The sequence below is a fragment of the Sander lucioperca genome, chromosome 2 (genome assembly GCF_008315115.2).
Source record: "Sander lucioperca isolate FBNREF2018 chromosome 2, SLUC_FBN_1.2, whole genome shotgun sequence".
In the NCBI taxonomy this organism is placed as follows: Eukaryota; Metazoa; Chordata; class Actinopteri; order Perciformes; family Percidae; genus Sander; species Sander lucioperca.
This window is the reverse complement of record NC_050174.1, coordinates 5021883-5047474: the sequence shown is the minus strand read 5'-3', so window position 1 is coordinate 5047474 and position 25592 is coordinate 5021883. Positions and strand designations below refer to the sequence as shown.

Below are 25592 nucleotides of genomic sequence, written 5' to 3'. Positions count from 1 at the left end.
TTTTGACTAATTTTGCAATAAATCCTGCTATTGGAAAAATAACAAATAATTGGCAGTTGAGTTTATTCACCTCAATTCAAATAATTTTAGCTAGTACCGTAAAATGTGTTTATACCACATTCGACCTTCATCAGATATAAAATTGCAGGAAGCAAAAAGAAACAGAAATGACCGTTTATGAAAGCAACGCACACTCTAGTGGTGAAATATATCATTACAGACCACAACAACACGGAACTTCCTGTTCAAGGTAGTTTCCTTCTATTTCCTACTGTAATATATTGTTGCTCTTGTTTGGCACGCATTTTTAACCATGCTGGACTAATAGCTAACAGTAATGTTTAGAAAATGTGTTGGCGTATGTTAATGCGGGCCGAATGTCTTTATAATAAACAAGAACACTTCCTGGACTGTCTGTCAGCTGCAGACATGAAAATACGTTCTGAAAAACAAAAACAAAAACATTTTACGTCGAATCTACAGTCCTGCAGGTCACTAAATGACCATAACTGATATTTCCTGTGGTTTCTCCCAGCATGCAACTCTTCCTTCATCTGTTTCACTTTCACTCTTGAATTATTTGTGGTAATACGGTGCGCGACGACACGGTAAGTTGACCATTTTTTTTACAAGCTACATTATCCAAATGGTTACTCTTGAGAATGGAAGCTCATAGACGATATAACGCATCATTTTTGGTTACATTTTATTTTACGATAGGGATATGTGAATCGCGGCCATACAAATGGACATTTGTGTGAAATCGAAAGTGTTGCACTTCCATCTCACGTGTGTCCGTTGTCGTTATCTTATTCACTGTGCGTTTGCGTGGCAGTAGTTAATAGTTGATAAACTATGCAACACAGAGTGTTTAGAAAAGTGAGATACATATTAAAATGTGACACCCAATAGTGTGATGCTAAATCTTTCATGGACAATAAAGTCAGTGAAGGCTGTTCGTTAAGATATCTGTATCAACAGTTCATTTTGTTATTCAAATAACATTTGAAAAAAATATACAGTAAAGCTTTTTTTCTGAACATAATCATGCATTTGTATGATTACAGGTGGGAGGATTTCCTGCTTTCATTGTCACCATGTTAGCAGCACCTGTCCTGCTGCTGCTGCTGTTGGTTGCCTTTCCTCCCTCATCAGGAGCACAGCTGCCAGGCCATGGTCAGGCCAAGGATGTCCCCATAGCCACCAACGGCCAGCCATTCCCCTGGGACCGCATGAGACTTCCTAAAACCATCTCCCCCTTCCACTATGATTTGACCATCCACCCCAACCTGACTACCCTCCACTTCACTGGCGTTGTTCGTATCCAGCTGGACGTGCATGAAGACACCAGCATCATTATTCTCCATGCCAAGCAGATGCAGATATCCAATGTGTTGCTCCTTGCTCCTGAGGGTGTGAGGCCTCTCCAGGTGTTGGAGTATCCCCGTTTCCATCAGCTCGCCCTGCTCTCGGACTCGGTGCTGACCAAAGGTAGGAGGTATGAAGTTCAGCTGAGGTTCGCTGCCAACTTATCTGACAGCTTTCACGGTTTCTACAAGAGCAGCTACCGCACCAGCAGTGGGGAAGTCCGGTAAGAGCACAAGTACTTATTTGTTTCTTTTAAAGGGAGTTGTATGTAGCATTGTATCACCACTGAATTAGTAGCACTTAATTTGGGATTTATATGTACAAGCATTAAAATGAGACCATAATATTGGCGGCGTTTTCAAATTGCTTTTGATTGGATATCATGGGATACTGCTGATTTGATGATTTTGAGAACCAGCACTACCAGCAGTATCACAAGTAAGAGAGACAGATGCTATCAGTAATGTTAATGAAGATGTCATTTGTTTATGGTGATTATAGGCTACAACAAATTTGCCAATGATGAATTGATTTTGAAAATGCTACATATAGCAGCTTTAATCATCATTTTAATCTTGCTACAGCATGTTGTGTTAAACATAATCTTACTTTTATTTAACTTTTATTTATTTACATTATTAGGGTTATGGCATCCACGCAGTTTGAAGCCACCTTTGCTCGTGGAGCCTTCCCCTGTTTTGATGAGCCCGCCTTCAAAGCCAAGTTCACCATACGGATTATACGAGAGCCACGCCACATAACCATATCCAATATGCCCAAGGTACACTTGAACATAGCAATATCAGTTTGTAAAGTTCAAGTGAGGAATTATAAGAAGTGGTAGACAGAATCGAGTTTGCCTTCAACCTTCAATAATGAAACGCACTAGACAGTACTAGTACTAGATACTAGATAGTCAAGTCTAATTTTTAAAAAGGTACTTCAGTCAGGAACACTGTTTAGATTTAACCATTTATTGCAACAAATGTAAATACAGTTTAACACATTTAAAATGACCGCCTTGATGTGAGAATGGCTGTGATTGGTGTGTGTCTGAATGTCGGAATGTTAATTCAATTATCGGGCGTATGACTTCCGTGTCTTGCATGAACTAACGCTGAGCTTAATTTTATTCACCGTACACTGTCTGTTATTGACCTGTTGACCTCTCCTTTCTTTTCTCCATTTTTATCCCTACACACTTCTGTTTCTCAGGTAAAAACAGTGGAGTTGCCAAGCGGTTTGCTTGAGGATCACTTTGACACCACTGTAAAAATGAGCACTTACCTGGTGGCCTACATTGTGTCTGACTTCCTGTCTGTGAGCAAGACCACCCGGCATGGTGTCCAGGTGAGGAGGACAACAGACGCTGGCCACGCAGTCATTTAGTTCTCTCACTCAGAAATTGCAAACTTAAAAATATTTGTAACCTTTTTTAATTTACAGAATTTTAGAGAGACATGTTCAACAGTATATACAGTATACATTTTGAATGGTCATGTAACAACCATGCATCCATTGATAAAACTTACCATATTATTGCTGTAACATTAATACTGAGGAGTTTGCTCTTTCCTGTGATTACCGTCAGATTTCAGTCTACGCTGTAGCTGAGAAGATCAACCAGACAGCTTTTGCGCTGGATGCTGCCGTCGAGCTGTTGGACTTTTACGAGGACTATTTTGATATTCCTTACCCGCTTCCCAAACAGGGTCAGTGGCAGTGCTTGTTATTACAATGTTATTAAGCAACTGGGGTAGCAATATTTCCAGTTATGCAGTATTTATTTTGTAAAAATTAAGTTTGCTGTTTAAACTTTCAAAGAGCTGACTGAGGTAGTCAGAGCTTTATGTTATAATGTACACATTTTTACTGGACTCAGTTTAAGAAAGGACTTGCCATAGAATCAGCATAAATAACCACCTGTCTACCTCTGTAAACCATTGAAAAAAGTGTGTCAAAGTCACGATTCTGTGTCTGTTTGGGATCTCTCAATTGTCTATGGAAATTGTGTGGTTTGCATGGCGAATGTCTGTCCTTTGTGCAGACATCCAGGATCCCATCTTATCTCATGTCCTACAGCTTGGTGTGAGGTCACTTTGACCAAACAGCTTATTTATGTTAATGCAAAAGTGCTCTTTGCCCTGAATAGATAAAACATGTGTCCACTCTTAAATGAACAGAGAAGTTGTAGGAAAAGTTTTTTAAGACATTAAAACAGCAATATGTATAAAACATCTAAAAAAGTATTTGTGTATAGTAGTAGTTTCAGAGCACAATTGAAGAAACAACTAGTTGGAACTGCGGGTGACGTGAATGTACCATATGTAGTTGTATTTATGTGCTTGTTGTTCCCTGCAGACCTGGCTGCTATCCCTGACTTCCAGTCAGGGGCGATGGAGAACTGGGGGCTGACCACCTACAGAGAGACGGGCCTCCTCTTCGACCCTGACAAGTCCTCAGCTTCAGACAAACTGGGTATCACCAAAGTCATCGCCCATGAGCTCGCCCACCAGGTAGCTGGCCTGCAACTTTTTTTGAAAGATAGAAATAATTGGTGAAAAATTGCTTTTATGAGGAGAGGGTTGAAGTTGGAAGCCACTGTCTCGTGCTACAAGCTGAGACTAAGTGTCAGCATGTGCAGTAGTTACAGATCTGAACTTCTGAAGATGCATTTGTATGCTAAATACTGTTCTTGCACACAAATCTGTACTTCTTCCTGTCCAGTGGTTTGGGAACCTGGTGACGATGGAGTGGTGGAATGACCTGTGGCTCAATGAGGGTTTCGCCAAGTTCATGGAATTTATTTCTCTCGACATCACCTACCCAGAGCTGCAAGTGGTGAGAGCTGAGTCCAGCGGCCTGACTTGTATCTTACTTAAGGCCGTTATATGCTTCTGCATCGAATCGACGGCGTACCCCCGCAGACCCCTCTGCGTCTATACCGGACCTTACGCCGTAGCCTGACATGCACCTCTCGAAAAATGTAACTACACGTCGCAGCGACGCACGTCTCTCGGCCGTGGCTTGGTAGCGTTGCATTTCCCCTGACTCATTTCCTGGTTCTCCTTCTCCATAAACAACATGAAATCAAGAAGAGGGTTAACTTTTCCTGCTAAAGATTGCCCACCTTGGTCAGAAAACACAGGGGAGACACTTTGTTTCTCTCACTATGACTCTAGAGTCAGTACTCGCTCCAAAGCTAATCGCCGTCACTCTCTCACTTCTCTCTCGCTCTAACACACTCCCCACACACAGATGCCGGCTCGACGCGCACACCAGCGCACAAGTATAAACTTCAGGCCACTTACGTAGGCTACGGCGAAAGCTCTGCGTGGAGCCTCCGCAGAACCATAAAACGGCCTTTAGAGAACATGTGAATTAGCGGTCGCCAGTCAGAGCATACACATCCATCTGATCATCATCTTATCTCCTCCTTCCACTCTCACATTTTCTCCGTCCTCTCTCTTTCTCCCAGGACGACGTCTTCCTGGGGAAATGTTTTGAGGCCATGGAGGTAGACTCCCTCAGCTCCTCTCACCCCGTCTCCACACCCGTGGAAAACCCCACGCAGATCCAGGAGATGTTCGACGACGTTTCATATGACAAGGTCAGCCTCGTTCTGTCAGAGGACCAACCATGTGGTGTTGATGCATTTGTGCTGTGTAGTGGAACTGTGCAAACGATTATCTGAGCATAAATCATGATTTGCATAAATGAGTTATTCCTGAACCCAGACTGTGCAGTCGAAACAAAAAAAATCAATTAATCACCCAACAAAGTATTTGGATTGTTCATTTACAGCATGCCTGTTTCCTTTTTTTACTTTTTTTAAAGGGAGCATGTATTCTGAATATGCTGCGGGATTTCCTGACTCCTGAAGCCTTTGAGATTGGCATCATCCGATACCTCAAGCGCTACAGCTACCAAAACACTGTCAACAGCCACCTGTGGGAGAGCCTAACTAATGTGAGTGAAGTGGTTGAGGGATACATCACAATGGTTGATGTAACGTTAACATTAGAGCTTAAAACAAGTGTTGTTATTGTTCGCCATATACAAGTTTTTGTGGAGGGAATGACGCATCATATGGGACCAAGTGTGTTTGGGATTTAAGGCTAAGTGTGTCCATGTTGGCACGGTTATGATTCTCTGCTAAAGTTTTGTGCGTCACCCCACCAGATCTGCAACTCAGATGATCTGGACGAAGGCCGGATGAAACACAAAGAATTCTGCTCCAAGCGCGACCTCCAGTCTGGAGCCTCTGTAAGTGTTCATGCTTTGTAGCAACCAGGTTCAACAAAGCACTTGACTGAGCAAACACACTCAAGTGAATATAATAACATTAAGGTCAGCCAGTTTTATATTCTTTTTTTTATTAAAGGTCCAATGTGTAGGAATTTCTCCCATCTAGCGTTGAGATCACATATCGCAATCAACTCTCTCGCACCACGCAGTTCAAAGTACGTATTACAGCTACGCTAGCCTTCACGCTTCAAAAAGCCGATCTCTTGCTCTTTTCAATATCCTTTTTCTTATTCTGGGCGAAGAAGAAGACTCCTGTTCCTGAAATTTGGATTTTGAATATGTGTGGTCCTCCACATTTCCTTCTTCAAACTTGCCGGGGCCGGGAAGCTACGATACCCATTAGCAGCATTAGCAGCACCTGTGAGTTTATCATGTGACAGCGAAAACGCAAAAGGCGGAGCAGTATGTCCTGTATGTCCTGTATTTCCCTTACCGGCTAACGTATTTCAAGATGGCGCATGAATATGGAGCGTCTACCCCAGTTCATGCAAATGCAAATGTAAAATTTCAAGCCAAAAGGAATACTTGGAATTGATGGTGGTGGTAAATATTCATGAAAAAGGACAAGTTTGTGAATGGGCAGCACAGATTTTGATAATGAACAACTAAACGCATTAACACTGGACCTTGAAATTAGTGGAAAATTAGTGGAATTTCATGCATTCCAATTTTATGGTTCCCAGCAGAAATCTTTTTAATATTTTACATACATGATACTTTGCTGCTAAGAACTCAAATTCAGTATTTCTGTATTTCTCAAATGTTGCTATAGTACTCTCATGTAGCTGTGCCCCAAATCAGTCACTATTTATGAATTTAAATCATTTATTGTGCATCTAAATGTGTGATGTGTGTGTGTGCATACGCAGAAATGGTACTCCGGTGATGAGCTGGATGTCAGGGCCATCATGGACACCTGGACGCTGCAGGAGGGCTTCCCGCTGGTCACTGTGGAGGTCAGAGGTCGGGAGGTCCGGCTCAGTCAGGAGCGTTACCTGAAGACAGACGACTACTCCCTCACTGAAGGGTAACATGTCAAATGAAGCCAGATTATTTGAGATTAATTGGCAGATAACGCGAGTGTGCATCATCAGTCATACTTTAAAGCCACGGTGTCATTCTCTATACGACCACCAGATTGTGACAAAGGAAGGAATTTCTAAATACTGCACACACTGTGCAAAAATATATCAATTTATTGCCAAATTGCTACATTATTGGTTGCAACTTCTGACTTCTAAAAAAGCAAAACTGCAGTTTTCTAAACGGTTCCTTTTTGGGATGTAAAGTGTAGCTGCATTTAAAGCATGCAGTAAAGTGTTTCAACTTCACTTGCTATAGTTTCAGTAATTGTTACATTGTATTCATAATTTGTATTTTTAAGATTATTTTTGGGGCATTTTTAGGCCTTTATTGACAGGACAGCTGAAGAAATGAAAGGGGGAATGACATGCAGCAAAGGGCCACAGGTTGGAGTCGAACCCGGGCCCGCTGCATTGAGGATTAAAACCTCTATATATGGGCGCCCGCTCTACCAACTGAGCTTTCTGGGCGCCCCATAATTTGTATTTTTTAAATGATTGTTGTGTGTTGTTAGGTTCCTGTGGCAGATCCCACTGACCTACATGACCAGCGCCTCCAACACCATCCACCGCTTCCTGCTTAAGACAAAGACTGGTGAGTGTGTTGCTCAGTGTGATGAGGTGGTTTTTTATATTGCTATATTTATTATCATTTATCCACATATTGTTCATAAAAGTTTAATTCTACAATTCCTTTTCACTGCAAAGCTTGTCTTTACTCCTCCTCCATGCAGATGTCCTGTACCTGCCGGAGGAGGTGGACTGGGTGAAGTTCAATGTGGACATGAGCGGCTACTACATGGTCCACTACGCAGGCGACGGGTGGAACTCCATTATCAAACTGCTGCAACACAATCACACAGCCCTGAGCAGCAACGACCGCGCCAGCCTCATCCACAACGTCTTCCAGCTGGTCAGGTCTGTTTAAAGATCGGAAAATAATAAAAAATATAATAATAATCCTAAACGGAGAACTTGTTCGTATATGCATTCACCTTTACTATTTCTCTCAAAAATGATGATCATGTTGGTAAGTACTCCGTGTATCCTTAAATTATTTTTACACCGGCAAAGATCGTTTACTCTCATTCTTCTTCTACTTCTTCCAGCGTGCGTGCAATTGAGTTCTGTTGACAACTATGCGTTGCTCAACATACGTCACATACTCCGTTGCTCTGATTGGTTGTAGGTCTATCCAATTGAGTGCAGAGGCATTTTCTTTCCTGGTTCGGTTGAAACACGCCCCATAATCACAGCCCAATGGAGCAGTATCAGACTCATATTCTGACTAGAATCTGAGTGTGACGACGTCAGGCTAGCCTACAATTAAATGTTGGCCAAAATGGACAAAAGTGCAGCATGGTGTTGATTTGAAGCCTTTCATGTGTGTTACAGTACAGAGAAGGTGAGGCTGGACACGGCTCTGGAGCTGTCTCTGTACCTGTCCAGAGAGACTGAGATCATGGCTGTGACTCAGGGCTTTGGAGAACTCGTACCTCTCTACAAACTGATGGAGAAGAGAGACATGGCTGCTCTGGAGAACCAGATGAAGGTTAGTGAAGGCAGCATTCATGGCACGTCACAAAACATATTCCATGTATGTCAGGAAATTCATAAACAATCTTGCATACCAGTCCGTCTTCAAAGTTGATACTTTAATTTAATACCAGGTACGTGTCATCAAACTGCTTCAAATGGTTTTTGGGACATTCAAACTTGTCTATGAATGTGATAATTCCAAAATGTCTATTTAAACACCCCAGTTGGTACAAGGTAGTAAGAGCTTTTGCTACCACATTGCTGTGTTTTTTTTCATTACCGCTACATGTGGTCCAGTGAAATATTGTGAAACCATTGGCAGGAATGTGCATGTGTGTCCAAAAAAAAAGGGGACTCCCAAAACATTGTGCTATTCGAGGTCAAAAACTCCACAAGGAACACTTCTGTGTAGCAAGAAACATATACACTGAGTCATAGTTCCTTGCATACAGTAAGTACTAAAAAAACCTGAAGAACAATGGACTGTGCACATGTTGTATAAGCAGAGTGCTCCTTGTTCAAACAAAGCATTGCTCTCATGCATAGAACCAGAATACTACACATTCAGGAAGCATATAGTTGAAACCATAGTTATTTTCTCTTGTGAATGATAATAGTTTAGATTTAAAAATATAATGTTTAAGGATAGATTTAGGACTGAAACTGACAATTATTTCAACATTCTTTGATTAACTCATTGATTGTTTTGTATGTAAAATGTCCAAAGAAAAATGACAAATGCCAATCACAAGTTAACAGATTCTAAAGTCATGTCTTCATATTTGTTTGTTGTAAAAACTGCTTTATATACTGACTGCATGTGTTTCTCAGGACTACATTGTGGATCTGTTCCGGGGGCTGATTGATCGGCAGGAGTGGACTGACTCTGGATCAGTGTCTGAGCGAATGCTGAGGAGCTACCTGCTGCTCTTTGGATGTGTCAGGAACTATGCTCCCTGTGTGACCAAAGCCACCCAGCTCTTTAACAGCTGGAGGGACTCTGACGGCACTATGAGGTCAGTGGTCATGAAATAGCACACCAACATTTCCCTTTACATATTTGTTTGCGATTCTTTCTCACAAATACTGCCTGTATTCAGAGCTGAGTTTTCAGTATTTATAACCACTTTAAAAGTTTAAAATCAGATTCAAAGTTTTCAGATAGTTGATACTGAACTGAAAGCCTTCTCTGTTTTTAGCCTCCCTGTTGACATCACCATGGCTGTGTTTGTGATTGGAGCTCGAACACCCGAGGGGTGGGACTTCCTGTTTGAGAAGTACCGCCATTCGATGCAAATGTCTGTAAAGAGCCGCATGAAGACTGCAATGGCCGTCAGCCCACTACAGGACAAGCTACAGTGGTGTGTAGATAGATAGATAGATAGATAGAGATATATATATATATATATATATATATATATATATATATATATATATATATATATATATAGAGAGAGAGAGAGAGAGAGAGAGAGAGAGAGAGATGAAATTCAAGGTCCTAGTAACGTAAAGACATCATACACATACATCACAAACAGGATGATAAAATAACAAATCCACATGAATAATATGGACAATAAAAGAAAAGATACTAAATAAAAAATCCACATGAATGTACTAAGAAATGTATAAGCATGAGACACTTGCAGTGACAGGGCAGGGACTGACCCTGTGATTCAGTATGCATGGTAAGGTGCTCTATGAGAGTGTGTGTCATGGTGGTAGTGCATATAAGTCCAATATTGCAAGGATAAAGTCTAGAACATTATAGCACAGCAGTGCGAGCATTTAGTTTCCCTTTCTTTTTATACTCTCCAACTACTACCAAAACATCTATACCTTTCTGCTTTCCCTTATTTTTTATCTTTCTGTCTGCAGGATGATGGAGCAGAGCCTCCACGGTGAGGTGATGAAGACTCAGGACCTCCCAGATGTAATCGTCTCTGTCAGCAAGAACCCCCGTGGCTACAAACTGGCCTGGGACTTCTTCCGAGCCAACTGGCACACCCTGATTAAGAAGTCAGTCAGCCCATCATGCATATGCTAAGCATTTCTCTTTCATTTTTACCAAAGTTTTGCAATTTTGTTTAATCCAAGAATGCTTCATGTTAGCAAAATACTTCTTAAATCAAGATCCACTTAAAGCTGCAGTTTAAAATAACTTGGTGTCAGACAAGTCCTGTAGATATTTAAAGTACATCTAAATTTCAGTATTTAAACCAACAGTTGGGTGTTTTGGGAGTTTGTCGTTTTACTAGACCTTCAAGATTTAAAAAAAATCAGTGACATTGTGTATTGTGAACTTTGTCTCTCTTTGTAGATTTGACTTGGGCTCTAGCACCGTATCATACATGGTGACTGGGGTGACCAACCAGTATTCTACCAGGGAGATGTTAGATGAGGTAAGGAAGGCTGTGTCAAGACATTTGGGCTTCCGTTACTTCTGTCTGTCTATAGAAAGTGTGTGCTGATGCCCCAAGAACATGGCTTTTTATTTTTTATGTATCCACTCCTGGGCCTTTGTCCCATTTGTTTTCCTTGTGTCCTAACCTAACCTCTTTTTTGCTGCAATTTGTTCCTAATTTAAGAAGAAATTAAAAAAAAACTCTTATGAAATACTTGGTTGGCACTGGTTGTAAAATACAACTGTTTTGTATTTGACATTTTTACTACTTTCAACAGCAAAGGGATATTATACGTAGATAATTACAGTTTGTGTATCTGGATTTGTCACTTAGTAATTGTAGAAACTAAATTTTGCTTACAGTCTGACTACACAAACGTGGCTGCTTTGGGTTTTAGGCTTGTTTATTACATAAATGCAGATTATTCAAAGTCATGTAAAATGTGGGATATGTTTTTAAGTCTTCCTACTCTGTCTTAGGTGAGAGGCTTCTTCAGCTCTCTGACTGAGGAATCGGGCTCGGAGATGAGATGTATCCGGCAGAGCTACGAGACCATCGAGGATAACATCCGCTGGATGGACACCAACCTTCCTCTGCTGCAGGCCTGGCTGGACAAACGCAGCCACAGAGCCATGCATGAAGATTTATAGCTCCAGAGGAAACAAAAAAAAAACGTTTAGATTGGACAATCATGTTGCTAAAGGCAGAAACCCCAAGAGGTGTGGATGCAAGTCAAAAAGCTTGAAGCATCTCCTTGAGTCAGACGGGAACTACAAATTTGATGACTTTATATTTAAAAAAACAAAATTCAAACAGCCTTGCAGTTCAACTTTGATTTTTACACCAGCGTCCTAACTTACCCTCCCAAAACGTAAAGATAAAAAAACAAAAACCTTTTGGATGCTGTGTCATCTCAGTGCATATTATTAATTACCCCAAACCTGACTGACATGACTTGGCACTTATGCGTCAACACTTAGAATTTACTTGTGACTTGCAAAACAATAATTTTCTGCAACCTCTGTAAACTACAGTCTAAAAACTAAGTTATGTTCAATCGAGGTGTTCCTCAGGTTCAAATAGATCGAAGTAATTGTAGATTTCCTTTAAGAACCCTCAAATGGTCTTTAAGATTTAAGTAAGTAAGATTTAAGGAGGTAACTCTGGAAGAAGCACAATGAAAGCTCTCTGCAGGAGTCATGACACTTACACAACATTTGTGCTCAAAGCTGTCTGTGTGTGTTTGTATGTTTGTTTGGGGTTTTACTAGAATTTTCAAGATGTTTAAAGATGAATGCAGTGTGTCCTTTGTGAAGTCTCTGTTTTTGTGAAGTTCATTTTTTTATCCGTGCTGCATTATCGCTGCAGAAGGCAACAACATACTGTACAGTGTTGTACAAATAATAAATGTTGAACAAAAAAAATGTACTGCACATTAGATATTTAAAGAATATTTAACGCCTACACCTGAATGAATTCTGAAACAATTGTTTGTAACACAAGTTACCCTAATGCACTTGCTAGAATATTTTTGCCCATTTTAAGGTTTGTTGAACCTTAATTGACTTAAGTTAACTTCAGATCACACTGCTGTAAGATCAGATCAGATACAGTTTGCTTGGGTTTCCAGTACTGGGAACATGAATATGATTTCTGACACCACTGGTCCTTCTTGGTAGCATTTTTAACTTGAATTATTAAAATTCTCATACAGATGACAAAATAAAGTTTATGATTAGTAATGTGTTGCTAAATGTATTTGGTTTATTCAAGACAACTTCTTACTTTTATGCAACTGTAAAATCTTCTGTAGGGCAGGATTCATAGCAATTCTGTTATTTTGAAAGGACAATATGTGGTGAATTAAATATTGGACCAATAAAGGTACTTTGACTTCATTTCAATTTGTATTTCTATGATTGTATTGCATTCTATTATTTTATCTTAGTAATATTGGTGATCCCTACATGTTGGGAGTTATGCAGATGTTACCTTTGTACCTTTCCACTCCTCTGATCAGTATGTCATACACTTTGCCAGCAGTAAAGATTAGGTTTCTAGGTTTGTTGGGTCATTTTACAATCATTTGGTTTACCTGTGTTTCTATTCAGTCACACGAACACACGCTTGATAAGTTTTGTCTTTAAAATGAAACCACCAATTTTTAATGCTTTTACATTCCTTTACTTGTCAAGGGGAGTAGGCTACTATTCGACCTGTCACAACATTTGCTTGAGTCTGTGAAAATGACCCCTGATGATGTCATCAGGGGGGGTCATCTCACATTGGGATTAAAGACTACACATTTATAACAGAAAGTCTGCATGTCAAACAGGTGGAGTTTGTAAGACATTGGTGTTGAGTTGCATTATGGCAAATGTAGGATGCACACTGGGGTCAATAACTCCGGATATGTCAGTTCTGACAATAATTTTTCGTCTCAGTCTTTCAAGTGTCCCAACTTTATGGAAGTGCAATATTAAATGTCTGGAGAACCTCTTTAAAACTGATCTCTAAAACATTGTGTTGAATGAAAGAAAACACTCAAATTTAGTCAAAGAAAATCACGTGGATTCACACGTACACGTTTCACTTCTGCCTCCTATTCTTTCACATGTGATTTTAGGAGGAATACGTTTATTTGATATAACACCTTTTACAGACAAAGTTGCAAAGTGCTTCACATGACAAACATTTGTTAAAATACAGTACAGTGAATTAGCAAGCAAAAAAAATGAAATACCAATGAAAAAAAATGAAAAAGAAAGTAGGGCAAAGTGCTTTGGTAGCTGTCTGAGATAAAAGATGGAAAAGGGGTTCACCTGTTGCTTTGACTCTAGGGGACCAGTATTGACTCTTTGCTCTTGTAAACACAAAGGAACCTCAAGATATAGGTGCGCTTTCTTCGGGAAACAGAAGTTAAGTCTCTTTTCTCTCTCATGCAGGTCATTGTATTTTTAGGAGTTTTATTCTTTCTGGTTAATCTCTATAGAAGTGTTCTGCTCTTCAGTAGTTTTAATCTAGACAATCAACGCGGGTTAACCCTTTCAAACACAAAGTCAACCCTGGTTCAATCCTGGTTAAGCCCCAGGTGTCAAAGGGGTATAACTTACCTCTCAGCTGAGGCCTTGTGGACAAAGGTAGCTGTTACTTTAAATCTTCTAATGCTGCCATAAATTCTACTGGTGGACTTTTAGCACAAACTAATAAAACACACAGTCCAACTGATAAAACATGCATACATTTATGTATGTGAGCATATATTCATTCACCTGTGTATATACTAAGCACAAGCTTAAACACTCTTTTGATATTTACTGAGGGTGTTTCAGGGGCTAATATAGTCGCCCACACACACGCACGCTCACACACCCACACCCACACATGCACACACGTACGTCTCTCTCCCTCTTCCGTACTTTTCCCATTCCCTACTCTCGCCCTTCCCTCCACACACACAGACACACAGACACATACGCACACACACACACACACACACGCACGCACGCACGCGCACACACACACACACACACACACACACACACACACACACACACACACACACACACACACACACACACACACACACACACACACTGCCCCCTCATCAGCACACCCACAATAGAAACGGCACTCTGCTCCAGTGAGTTTACCCTCCCAGTCGTACACCTGAGGGGAGCCGTCTCTGGACTGAAGGTAAGAGCCTGAACTTTGTGTTTCTGCTTCCATTTTTCTGCTCGATTACTAAAGCTGATCAAATTTAACCTCATTAGGAAGTATCTCAAACGAATCAGGAGTCGTCTATTTGTTTAGTCAGTATTTACAGACTTTGCCCCTGTTCCAATGTGCTCACTGATCATGTGTTGTGAATTTTGACCTCACCTTGCTTTGGTTTAATAATCTGTTCAGCATATAAAACGTGGCAATGTTAGACCACCTCGAAATATGTAGAGTTTGTTCCCCTGTGAGTACAGATTCAATATCATGTTGAGGACTTGCTCCACACTATGAACGTTCAGGTGGCAAAAGGAGAAAGTTCAGTCAATTTTGATCAACATTTGTCTTCTTCTTTGTTTAGCTGATGTTTCCACATATCTTCGATCAAAACCTGTGATAAACTTTGTTAACAGAGCCAAAAGTTTCCCTGACAGGAAGACAGGAAATTAAGCAACCATGTAGTTACGACTTGTTAACAGTGACTTGGTTTCACTGTAGGTTAGTGGTACCTGAGGCAGGGGACACATAATAACTGTTTCTGGAACACTTTTTGGGGTGTTAATCTGAAGCTTTGCAAACCTCTATTTGATATAAATGACATGAGCAGTGATATACTTTCAGGGGTGTTATTCAGTGTGCTACATGCTGACTGGTGACAGCATGAGGGGACTGTATGCCACTAATTGCCGAACTGATCAGTATAATTGTGTTGCTGTCCTTTGAAAACAATGGATCTCCAAGACATCAACTTTTCATGAACTAAGAACAGCCCTCTTTTCAGCTTGGGACAATACATTTTAAATGGTTTACGTAGAGACAGGAGAATATTTTTCTAACCACTTCATCTGAAAACATAATAATCAAGGTGGAGATAATGCCTTGCTGTTTAAAACTTTTAAATATATATATACATTTTTTGTGGGCATTTTAGGCCTCTATTTATATAGGACAGCTGAAGACATGAAAGGGGAGAGAGAGGGGGAATGACAAGCAGCAAAGGGCTGCAGGGTGGAGTCAAACCTACGGCCGCTGGATTAAGGAGTAAACGTCTAAATATGGGCACCTGCTCTACCAGGTGAGCTACTGAGGTGCCCAAAAATTTGAAATAAGTTTGATGCTAAATCAAATTTAGACCACATCTTATACTTTGATACCAATGACTCTGATCTCCTTATACACTATAATATTCCTGTTGATCACCTGACAGGTTTCCAAGCACATTGTAATTATAAAATCTTTGTATAATATGCAACACCAACCAGTGTAAGTAGGCTGAATGACGGAAAACCTTATGAGGTTACTGCAGGACAAACTTCCAGTGAGAGATGTAGTTATATACGTCTATAATCTGTGGTACTCACCATTATGGTTGTAGGATGTGCAATATCTGGAAGTGCACTGGTGCAACTTTTTTAATTTGATACAGCATTGTGCAATTGTGCATTGGGTTTTGTGCAATACATAAGTTATTGATCACAGTATGATTCATTGGGAAATGTGCAATTTGGGTAGAATTAAGTGCAATATGAGGTGGGGGATGTGCAGTGGGTTCTTTTTCTTCTGTGAGTGTTGGGGAAGGTAGGGGGGGCCTTGTGTGAGGTTTATCCAATGTTTATTGAACACATTGATGGATGAGATAATGTATTCTTATGTTTTATGCATGTTCACTGTATGTTTATTGTGTGTTTATGTGCCATGCGTTGCCACTTTTGTTCTCTCGACTGCTCAAGACGAATTTCTCCTGTAGGAGACAATAAAGGCTTATCTTATCTTATCTCTCTGCCTACAAGTAGATACAGGCAATACAATATTCTTGGACTATGGTTTCTTGGACAATTACATTTATGGGTCTTAAGTTCAAAGTATATTTTCCTGTTGTTCAAGGAAGAGAAAAACATGGAAAATGTTGCAGGGCATGACCCACCATAAAGTAGTCCTACAAGGCAAAGTAAATAATAAATACTAATGAAGTCTATAAAGTTAAGCAGCTATAAGAGATAACATGTTTTTTTAGATAAGAAAATGTGTAATTGATGGAAAAATCAAAATGTTTTGCCTGTTTCCCCTTCAGGTTTGTACTGTGTTTTTCTGACTCCACTTCCATTTTGGTCCATCAGGAGTTTATCCACAGAGCTTTAAGGATGCCAAGTGACTACATTCCCATTCTAGAGTAAGGCACATTTCTTTTCATCTGTAAGTTTCTTTGGTGATTAATTCAACCTGTTTTTGTTGACATTGGCTTTACTTCCTCATTGGGTGGTCCCAGAGACCCAGAGATTGACAACAATTGAAAAATCAAACATTTTTTCAAAAAAAAATGTTTAACCTCATTGAAACAGAAAAGTATTTAAAGTCCTTAGGCTACTCTTCTCTTTACCACAAACTGAGCTTGCACAATTGATAAAGGTGGCAAAATATGGAAATGACCATAAAGCCTTTTATTTACACCAAGTAAGGACATATGTCATGTTTTATATGTTACATGAGCAATGTGTTACAAATATATAAAAAATTAAAAAAAATCTTATATTTCATCATATTTTACAGCTAAACATTCCCATTGATACTTCTTTCGTTGCCTCTTCTCTTGCCTCTCTCCATCTTCCCCTGTTTTGCCCCCCCATCTCCATCTTTCTCATCCTCCTCTCACCCATCTCAACCTCTTTAAGGATCTTCCTGGGCATTATGGGCTTCGGCCTCTCCATCATGTTCTGCACGACCTTCTGCAGGGCGTGCTTTCGCTTTAGAGAGGACCAGATAGAGAGGGAGGTGTGGCGACGCACTGACCAGGAGGCGCGCCCTCCTCCCATATTTTTCATCCCCTTCCAAGGAAGTTTGTCACGCCAGGACAGCGAAGACCACCCCAGGAGGCCTCGATACAGCCAGGAGCTCCCCACACCACCACAATATAGCAATGATGTCTACTGTGGGCCACCACCTTCCTATAATGAGGTGATAGTACAACAAAACCCCTCAATGACAGACAAAACTTTACTGAAAACTTTACTGAAAACTTTACTAGTCAGAAACCCCAAATATAATGCAAAAATAATGCATAACAATTCAATTCAACTTTATTGTCATTGACACAATGTGCAGGCACATATGCAACGAAATGTAGGGAAAACATAGCACTGTGTTGGGAGCCGTAGGCCTACGAGCCGCTGCACCCTGCTCCCCGCCATTTTTAAAACCATAATGTCAACCTCAATGTGTATTTCTGGATATTTAGAATTTTAATCTTGCGTTTCTTTCTTTGTATTTCAGCTGGAATTGAAGCCTGAGGATCTTCCCCCTGCGTACACAGAGTATAATGTTCCTGTGTATCCTCCACCTCACACAGACATGGTTCATCCACACACACAGTCACAACAATAAGCCAGGACCATCACACTGCCTGTGTGGAAGTTATGGACACACTTGATTATTGAACTGCCTCATGGGCTTGAGTGAACTGGCACTGTTGTTTATAATGTTTCAAAGATTATTTTTATTTTATTATCAAGCTTGTTTATTTTATTGTGGTAATGAATGTGATGATCTTACCTTACATGTCATTTAGCTGACGCTTTTATCCAAAGCGACTTACAGTTGCTATATATGTCAGAGGTTGCACACCTCTGGAGCAACTAGGGGTTAAGTGTCTTGCTCAGGGAGCAACTGGTTGGGAATTGCGGGAATTGAACCCAGATTCCCCACACCAAAGGCATGTGTCACATCCACTGCGCCATCACCGCCCGACACTGTGCTGATGATGGCACAGAGGGGATAAAAGTTGCAGAAATGGCACCAGGTTTAAAGCTACAACACCGTGAGTATACAGCACATTCTCTGAGCCACTAAAACACTTAGAAATAAAATTGTATTTTATTTGACTCTGTATGATGATTGATAAAATGAGATATATGCACATAATTTTCCTACCTGATATTATCTCCAACAAAGAGGTTTTTCTTTTGGTTTATTTGCATGTCTGTCTGATGTCTCATTAGTAAAATCACGTTAAAGATATTAATGAAATTAATGTGAATTCAAATGTGAAGGTGAATCCAATGGTGCCACTATGTGGCCATTTATAAAGCACTTTGTCATGGCTCATGCCTCCTGAATCATGAGTGGGTGCAGAATTTCCATTAAAAATTTTCTCACCACTTTTTACCAGTTTATCTATTGTGTTTAATATAATGTAATATAATATACAGTTAGAAGAGAGAGAGAGAGACACAATTATATAGTAGACAATTTATAGTAACAGTATATAGTAGCTGGTCTACAAACAGATCCCTGAATAGAATGACAACACATTTGTGTCACTCCAAATATATGTCTGTAGTATAGTTTTTTGTTTTTTTTTAATTAGAGGCTGAATATAGAAATCTACCTTTATGTCATATATTTAATTTTGTACCATATTTCTATGTATACAAGTTCATAGTGATGATATTATCATATGTGCATAGCGTTTATGTTTTTCAACAAACAATAAATACTGCACTGTAACTGAACTACATGTTGTAAATTAACATTTAGGCACAGACAGTCTGATCCTGTCTGACTTTTTACATTTTTATCATTTATCTTCAGTCCAGCAGATTTCACTATTGCACTAAAAGTACGACCTACACACGTTAGCCAGGCACTTCTTCAACCATCCAGTGAAGTTTAGTCAACCCTGAATTCGCAAGATTCTAACATCTATGTGCATTTTTTGTCTTCATTATGCATCACAATTTTTTTTAACTTTTAAAACTGCTAAACGTAACAAGGAGAGGCCTTCTAGTTGGTGGAGATTCATAAATCAGAGACATACTACAACAGACAATTTTCTAACTTAACTTACTGTTGCATTCAAAGACATCCTTAATGCAACCAAAATGGTAGGCATATTTTATTTTTTTGCTAATACAGGATTGGTTTAACTTCTAATCTCATTTAGTTTTTAAAGTTATGGCTAAATATTGATTAGTATCTAATTCTGGAAATACATTCATCACCTTTCATATACTCATATCTTTTTCTCTAACAGAGCCAAAATACTGCAGTGGTTCAGTAAAAGCCAGAGTACATATGACAGGCAGGTGTCTACAATAAATAACACTAGTGTGAACAGGCTGACATACAGCCACACATGGTCCAATGTCTGTCCCAGGCATTTACACACGATCTGTAATCCTATATATGTCAAGTGGGCTTGACCTTGTCAATTTCTCTCTGTTTAATGGCAACTGGATGTGGTGTGATCTTGCCAAGGGGGTAAGCCAGCCTCCACGAAGCGTACCTCCTATGGAGCCATTTTGATGCTATCAAGCCATCACCTGCTTCACTTTGACAGCGAATAACTTTACATCTGAAGCATTTAAAGACTCTATTTGTCCATTGTTTATTTCTAAAGAAACACAACAATGTATAAAAGGCTCCATTACCTTGTATCTCACGTTATGGTTATATATATGTATATATACTATGCTATGCTATGCTATCACTTACACGGTGCAGGGGTATGTATGTAGGCTATGTATGTGTGTAAGTAAGTATGTGTGTGTGTGTGTGTGTGTGTGTGTGTGTGTGTGTGTGATGTGTGTATTTTATGTTAATTCTATGAGAGTTTAAGCAACAACAAAGAACAAGGTTCTTGGCAGTGTCCACAGCAGAATCTAATTACCCATATATTGAAAACTCACAGTTTTTTTTTTTTACTTTTTTCCCCGCACACACACACACACACACGCACACGCACGCACGCACGCACGCACGCACGCACGCACGCACACACAGTTTTGGTTTGCTAGCAGGACTGTAGAAGTATAGGGTATTATTGTATAGTGCAAATTAGACACTAGAGGGCAGTGCATGTGTGTAGACTCATGGTCAGTGTATATTTTCATTTATATTATGTCTAGGAAGCGCTTTCCTTTTTCTTTTTTTTTACCTTAAGCACAACCACACTGCAGCTGGTAGGTAAGTGTCTTGCCCCAGAGCAGCTTGATAGTAGATTTTTAGAAGAAAACACAAATTTTCCCACACCACACTCAGTGTAGGATTAATGTCTGTCAATAGTTCTTTGGTCTAATGTGTTGACAGAAACAATATTCCACAATGCATACATCTTTAGAGATGATTATAGCTTCCACTCTTCAATTATTTGTATTTTACTACTCATATGATTTATGTAACAGCTTGGTGATTTCAATAGTTTGGCACGTGCAGTCATTCGACTCCAAAAAAGTATTGGCTTTGGAAATATGTAAGAGGTTATCAGTGGGAAAATATGATTTAGAAAGTTGATGGTGCAAGTAAGTAATATAAGCCTAATGGAGTGTAGGAGGTTCAAGGTTCAAGTGAATCAGCAGACCTGCTAATCATTCAGCTGTTTGAAAACCTTTTTTACCATCTTCCTGAGTAAGTGGTATGTTAGTTGTACTTTTTTTGTTTTTTAGATCTCTGCAAGTTAAAGAAAACAAACCTAAGAGCTTCCTTCACCATGATATGTTATGGTCCCTGCTTAACATACCAAAGAAGAAGGGCTGCACATAGACTTCATTCTTTTTTATTAAAGTGCTCATATTATGCTCATTTTCAGGTTCATAATTGTATTTAGAGGTTGTGCTAGAATAGATGTATGTGGTTTAATTTTCAGAAAACACCATTTATTTGTTGTACTGCACACTGCTGCAGCTCCTCTTTTCACCCTGTGTGTCGAGCTCTCTGTTTTAGCTACAGAGTGAGACATCTCACTTCTGTACCATCTTTGTTGGGAGTCGCACATGCGCAGTAAGTACTGCTAGCTAGTCAGTTGCAGAGCATGAGGTTCTATCCATATTTCTTTCTTTTGTTTACTTGTCTCTGTAACTTAGCAGGATTTGTTATGTTTAAAGTAGTGCTGTCAGCATTAACGCGTTAATCGCAATGCGATTAAGGGCCGAGCATAATGCGTTAATTTTTTTTAATCATATTAATCACATGCCGCCATTTATTGATTTATTTTCACTTCACTCTGCTTTGCGTCGTGCCTAACAGGCTACTATTTTGCCGTACTTCCTCGTAACACATCCTGATGCTGCAGGAATAGTAACGCGGATTTCGGTTCCTCATTCTGGTGCCACTGATATGCCTGCACTTCTCTCTGATGCTCTGAAACAGACGTTACAGACAACAGAAACATTACTGCACGTGATGCTAGTTAACACTATGCTCGACAGCAGCTAACGTTAGCCTACCGCTAGCTAGTAGCTGGATTAAACACGGTTACAATGCTGACAGCTAACGCTAAATGGTGTTGTCGGAAAAACACAGACGGTACGTTCAATGAAACTGGTAATTTACAGCCTCGTGGTGCATTCAAAGTTGTTGTTAAATGCCCTTTTCCCATCTGATGGTTGTTTTTGTCATTCAACAGCTATTTACTAGTGAAATAAGTTATTGTTATAGTGATTACATTATTATTAAACATTTCATTTTGACGATATGGCCTGAGCAATAAACAAGCCATTCTTTAATGTCGCCAACTGTTTAGTACCCTTCTTCTTTAACTTTCTTAAAAAGTATCGGTTCAGGCACCGTTAAGGCACCGGTACCGTTTTAAAAGAACCGCTTTAGCACCGGTATCCAAACCAAAAAATACCCAACTCTAATATTGACTCTAGATTCAAATGTGTGACTAGATTAAATATATAACAAACAAATACAAATCTTAAAATCAAGTTCATAAAGTCATTTTCTTTGCATTCATTGGATTCACAATCAAGATACACTGGTAAGAATTGCTTTCCATTGTTATTATGTACTTAAAAACTGTTCTGAAATGCAAAATAATAGAATTTTAATCATGTGATAAAACATGCGATTAATTGCGATTAACTATAGAAATTCAATGATTAATCGCGATTAAGAAAATTGAATCGTTTGACAGCCCTAGTTTAAAGTATTTGTGATCATGGACTACAATTTAAAACCTTGTTTTGTGGGTTTTAGGAATACATGACCTCTCCTCAATCATGTGTATTAATGACCCACATGTGGGCAGTTTAAGAGGTCAGTCTTTCCACTAAACTACAAAAAAATCTGAAATCCTGCTGCAGACAGACAAACAAACAAACTGACAGGGGCTGGAAACACAGAGAGAGAGAGAGACCATTCAAATTTGAGTGCAGGATTAAAAGTTAATTTTGGATGTGGCGTTATTGAGAAAAGGTAGCACGTTGTCAGAGTGAGTTCTAGTACTGTACGTTTGAATACTGCTGCTCTGGAAGAGACAAGTGGGATCCTGGAATAGATTTAGAGTAAGAAAACCCCCTGAGGGCTGCACAGGCGGAGTGAAGCACAGATAATATAAAAAGAAATGGATGGGATGTTTTTGTGTCTGTGCATGTGAGCATGTCGGTCAAAGAAAAGAGTGTGTCAGAACCAGAAAGCTGCTAAAGGTATGTGTTTGTGTATGTACGTCTGTTCTCTGTTGAATGATAGCTGAGCACAGTTGCTTTTATTACCAGATGACCCATCTCTCTCCTTACCTTCCTCCCATTCTCTTTATCCTCCCTCCCCCATGGCTCTGTGATATGAATACACACTAGAGAGCCTCGGGCATTACGCTGTCTGATGACGTTCTCAGTGAGTCTTTCCCTGCATTGCTTTTCGTCTGGCTTTCATCACCACTGGGGCTTTGAGTCTTTATTAACAAATTCTTAACTGTGTAGACTTTCAGTCTGTATTTCAATCAGGAGAGACTTCGCTGCCGATATGCAAAGATTTATTGTACATAAGCATAATATGAAATGTACTGAGTCTTTGGGGATTAGACTCCATCATTTAAAATATTTTAAAACCCCCCCCCCCCCCCGATGGAGCCTAGACACTGGTGATGGTGGAGAACGAAAGACCGAACGAAGGAGCTGTCTGCCGGAAAGGAACTCAGGTTGCCGTGGTTGACGATGACCAGAGGTGGAAGGGGAGGAGGAGGGTTGCACGTTTGCCTGAAAAGACAGCTGATAGCAAGGAGAGAAGACATTTAAAGCAGGATGTCATGCTGTGATTGGATCATAAATTTCGTGGCCAATTGTGGTTGGTTTACTGAAAAGTGAACGCCTCTTAACAGCTGAATTGTTTTAGAAAGAGATAGTGGTGACTGAAGTTATTTAGAAGTCTTCCTGAAAGAATTTGCCCTGAGCTCCATTTGTTTGGCAAAAGCATTAATGTGTCTGGGAAGGTATGCTATGGTATACTAACCCAGGTTAGTATGGTAATGGTTGTTCTAGAATGAGCTGGCCAAGCTAGTTGCTAACTAATTTATGATTATTAAATGATAATGAGAAAATGAGCTGAACCATGCTGGTTAAGGTGGAATCATGGTTGGTCCAGGTAACATGCAAACAGCTGTGCAAAACTTGCTTCCTTCCTCAACACAATTGGCGAAACCAACACAGAAGTGTTTTGAAGACAATCTCGTGCATGTGAGATTCCTAGTTGTCTCAAGAATTTGATTTGCATGATAAGAGATAAAAGTACCCTTCGCTCACAGCAACATATCTAAAATACTTGATTCAGGCAAAAGCTCATTATAAAACCTCAACAATGTTGTTCATCTTAGCAATTGCTGATATCCATGATATCCATGATTACCATATTAGGCTGCAGTCGGTGGGACTCAGGAATGTCTGGGGTCATAAGAAATTCATATTGGAATTCTGCAAATAGCAGTAAGTACTGAAGTGAATGTCTCTTGTTCTTTTTAAAGTACTTTCTAAAAAAGATCTATGTAAATAAGGTTTGCTTGCTGTACTTTGAGATAATATGTAGTCTTCTTTGTAATTAACATTAAGGAATCAAAAACACGCTGCCTAATATGGACCAAAATGTATCTCTAAGGAAAATAATTCTGAAAACCCCAACACCTGAAAATAATTATTTAGGCAATATTTGTATGACTTGTTGTATGTGTGTTACTGTGTTTGCACTGATGGGACAGGGTAGGTAACCATGGAGAGGGGGCTTTGTTGGGGAACAACATTCCAGTGTGCGCCTGATGTGTGTGTGTGTGTGTGTGTGTGTGTGTGTGTGTGTGTGTGTGTGGTAACCCAGTTGAGCACAGGTAAACATCATGCCTATTTAAAGACGATGATTCTCCTCTGACCAGCTGATAGCAGAAAGTTTTCGAGCACTTGCTGTTTTGCCTGCAGTCTTCAGGAGAAACTCTGAGAGGCCTCAGTGTTATTCTGCCTGGATACTACACAGAAAGCACCAGGGGACAGGTGGACTTAGTCATTTTTGAAAAACTATTTTGTGTTTCATACTGTAGTAAAAGGAGGGTTATCTTCTTCTTATCCTGTAATTTTATTTATTTTTAAAACCTATTGTATGTGAAACACATCTACAGGTTTGTTTGTTTCATTCCATCAGCTGTTGCTTTCTATATTTAATGATTCATGTCTGAGTGGATTTTTCACACTGACAAGTGAACAGCCCATGTTGAGCAGCAATTCACACCAACCAGCTACCTCTCTAACATCTGTTGGGCTGCATGCAAACCCCATTTGTTTTTCAAATCCATTCACCAGGACCTGACTGTCCACACCGTTATTTGCAAGACTGCTAAATGATTTCCTATAGAACAGCTAAAATCGCTGAAATCATCATTTGACAAGAGTGAAGTTGTTGGGTTTTTCTGGATCTTAAAAAGGCATTGGATACATTAGATCATTATGTTCTTATTCATAAACTTCCTAAACTTAACTTTTCTGATTAAACGTTACAGTGGTTCAATTCGTATCTGTCCAACTGTGAACAATGTGTTGTTATTAATAATGAGAACTCTTTTTTTAAGACTAAAACAGGAGTACCATAGGGTTCTGTTCTTGGTCCACTTTTTTTTAGCTCATATATTTGTATAAATGACTTACCACAATTGTGTCAGGGAGCAGGTTGTCAGATGTACACAGATGACAGTCATATACAGTAGGCACCTGGTAGAACATCCCTGTCTGTTTCCACCCAGTTGTCAGATCATTTACAGTCAAAAGCAGCATAGTTTGATAAGTCTTTTAGTCAATGTTAAGAAAACTGTGTTGGTTTGCTTATCTTCCAGGGCTTGGTCCACAATAGAAATTATTGAGTTAAATTTAAAGATTAATGGGCAACATATCAAACAGGTCTCGGCGGTAAAATATCTTGGCCTAATATT

At 39.7% G+C, this 25592-nt stretch overlaps 2 protein-coding genes across 5 annotated transcripts; both read left to right on the top strand.

Annotated features, from left to right (window-relative positions):
- The first annotated feature begins 214 nt into the window (after positions 1-214).
- Positions 215-12606, top strand: erap1b (endoplasmic reticulum aminopeptidase 1b). 3 transcript variants are annotated; one of them, XR_004105992.2, is made up of 20 exons: positions 518-608; positions 1068-1591; positions 2011-2149; positions 2584-2718; positions 2960-3080; positions 3730-3884; positions 4096-4209; positions 4847-4978; positions 5206-5337; positions 5551-5634; positions 6546-6703; positions 7274-7353; positions 7493-7676; positions 8154-8310; positions 9129-9313; positions 9497-9658; positions 10176-10316; positions 10618-10699; positions 11182-11483; positions 11545-12606. XR_004105992.2 is itself a non-coding variant. In XM_031305394.2 (19 exons), the coding sequence occupies exons 2-19, from the start codon at positions 1098-1100 to the stop codon at positions 11350-11352; spliced, it is 2826 nt and encodes a 941-aa protein (XP_031161254.1). In that variant the 5' UTR covers positions 215-250; positions 1068-1097; the 3' UTR covers positions 11353-12606. The 3 variants fall into 3 exon arrangements, 2 of the variants coding, with proteins under 2 accessions (XP_031161254.1, XP_031161253.1); XM_031305394.2 differs by lacking the exon at positions 518-608 and adding an exon at positions 215-250 and having other exon boundaries at positions 11182-12606; XM_031305393.2 differs by having other exon boundaries at positions 11182-12606.
- Positions 12607-14246: 1640 nt separating this feature from the next.
- On the top strand, positions 14247-18575 carry si:dkey-283b1.6 (extensin). 2 transcript variants are annotated; one of them, XM_031305396.2, is made up of 4 exons: positions 14247-14398; positions 16491-16589; positions 17089-17371; positions 17687-18575. In XM_031305396.2, the coding sequence occupies exons 2-4, from the start codon at positions 16561-16563 to the stop codon at positions 17795-17797; spliced, it is 423 nt and encodes a 140-aa protein (XP_031161256.1). In that variant the 5' UTR covers positions 14247-14398; positions 16491-16560; the 3' UTR covers positions 17798-18575. The 2 variants fall into 2 exon arrangements, with proteins under 2 accessions (XP_031161256.1, XP_031161255.1); XM_031305395.2 differs by lacking the exon at positions 14247-14398 and adding an exon at positions 15360-15494.
- The last annotated feature ends 7017 nt before the right edge of the window (positions 18576-25592 follow it).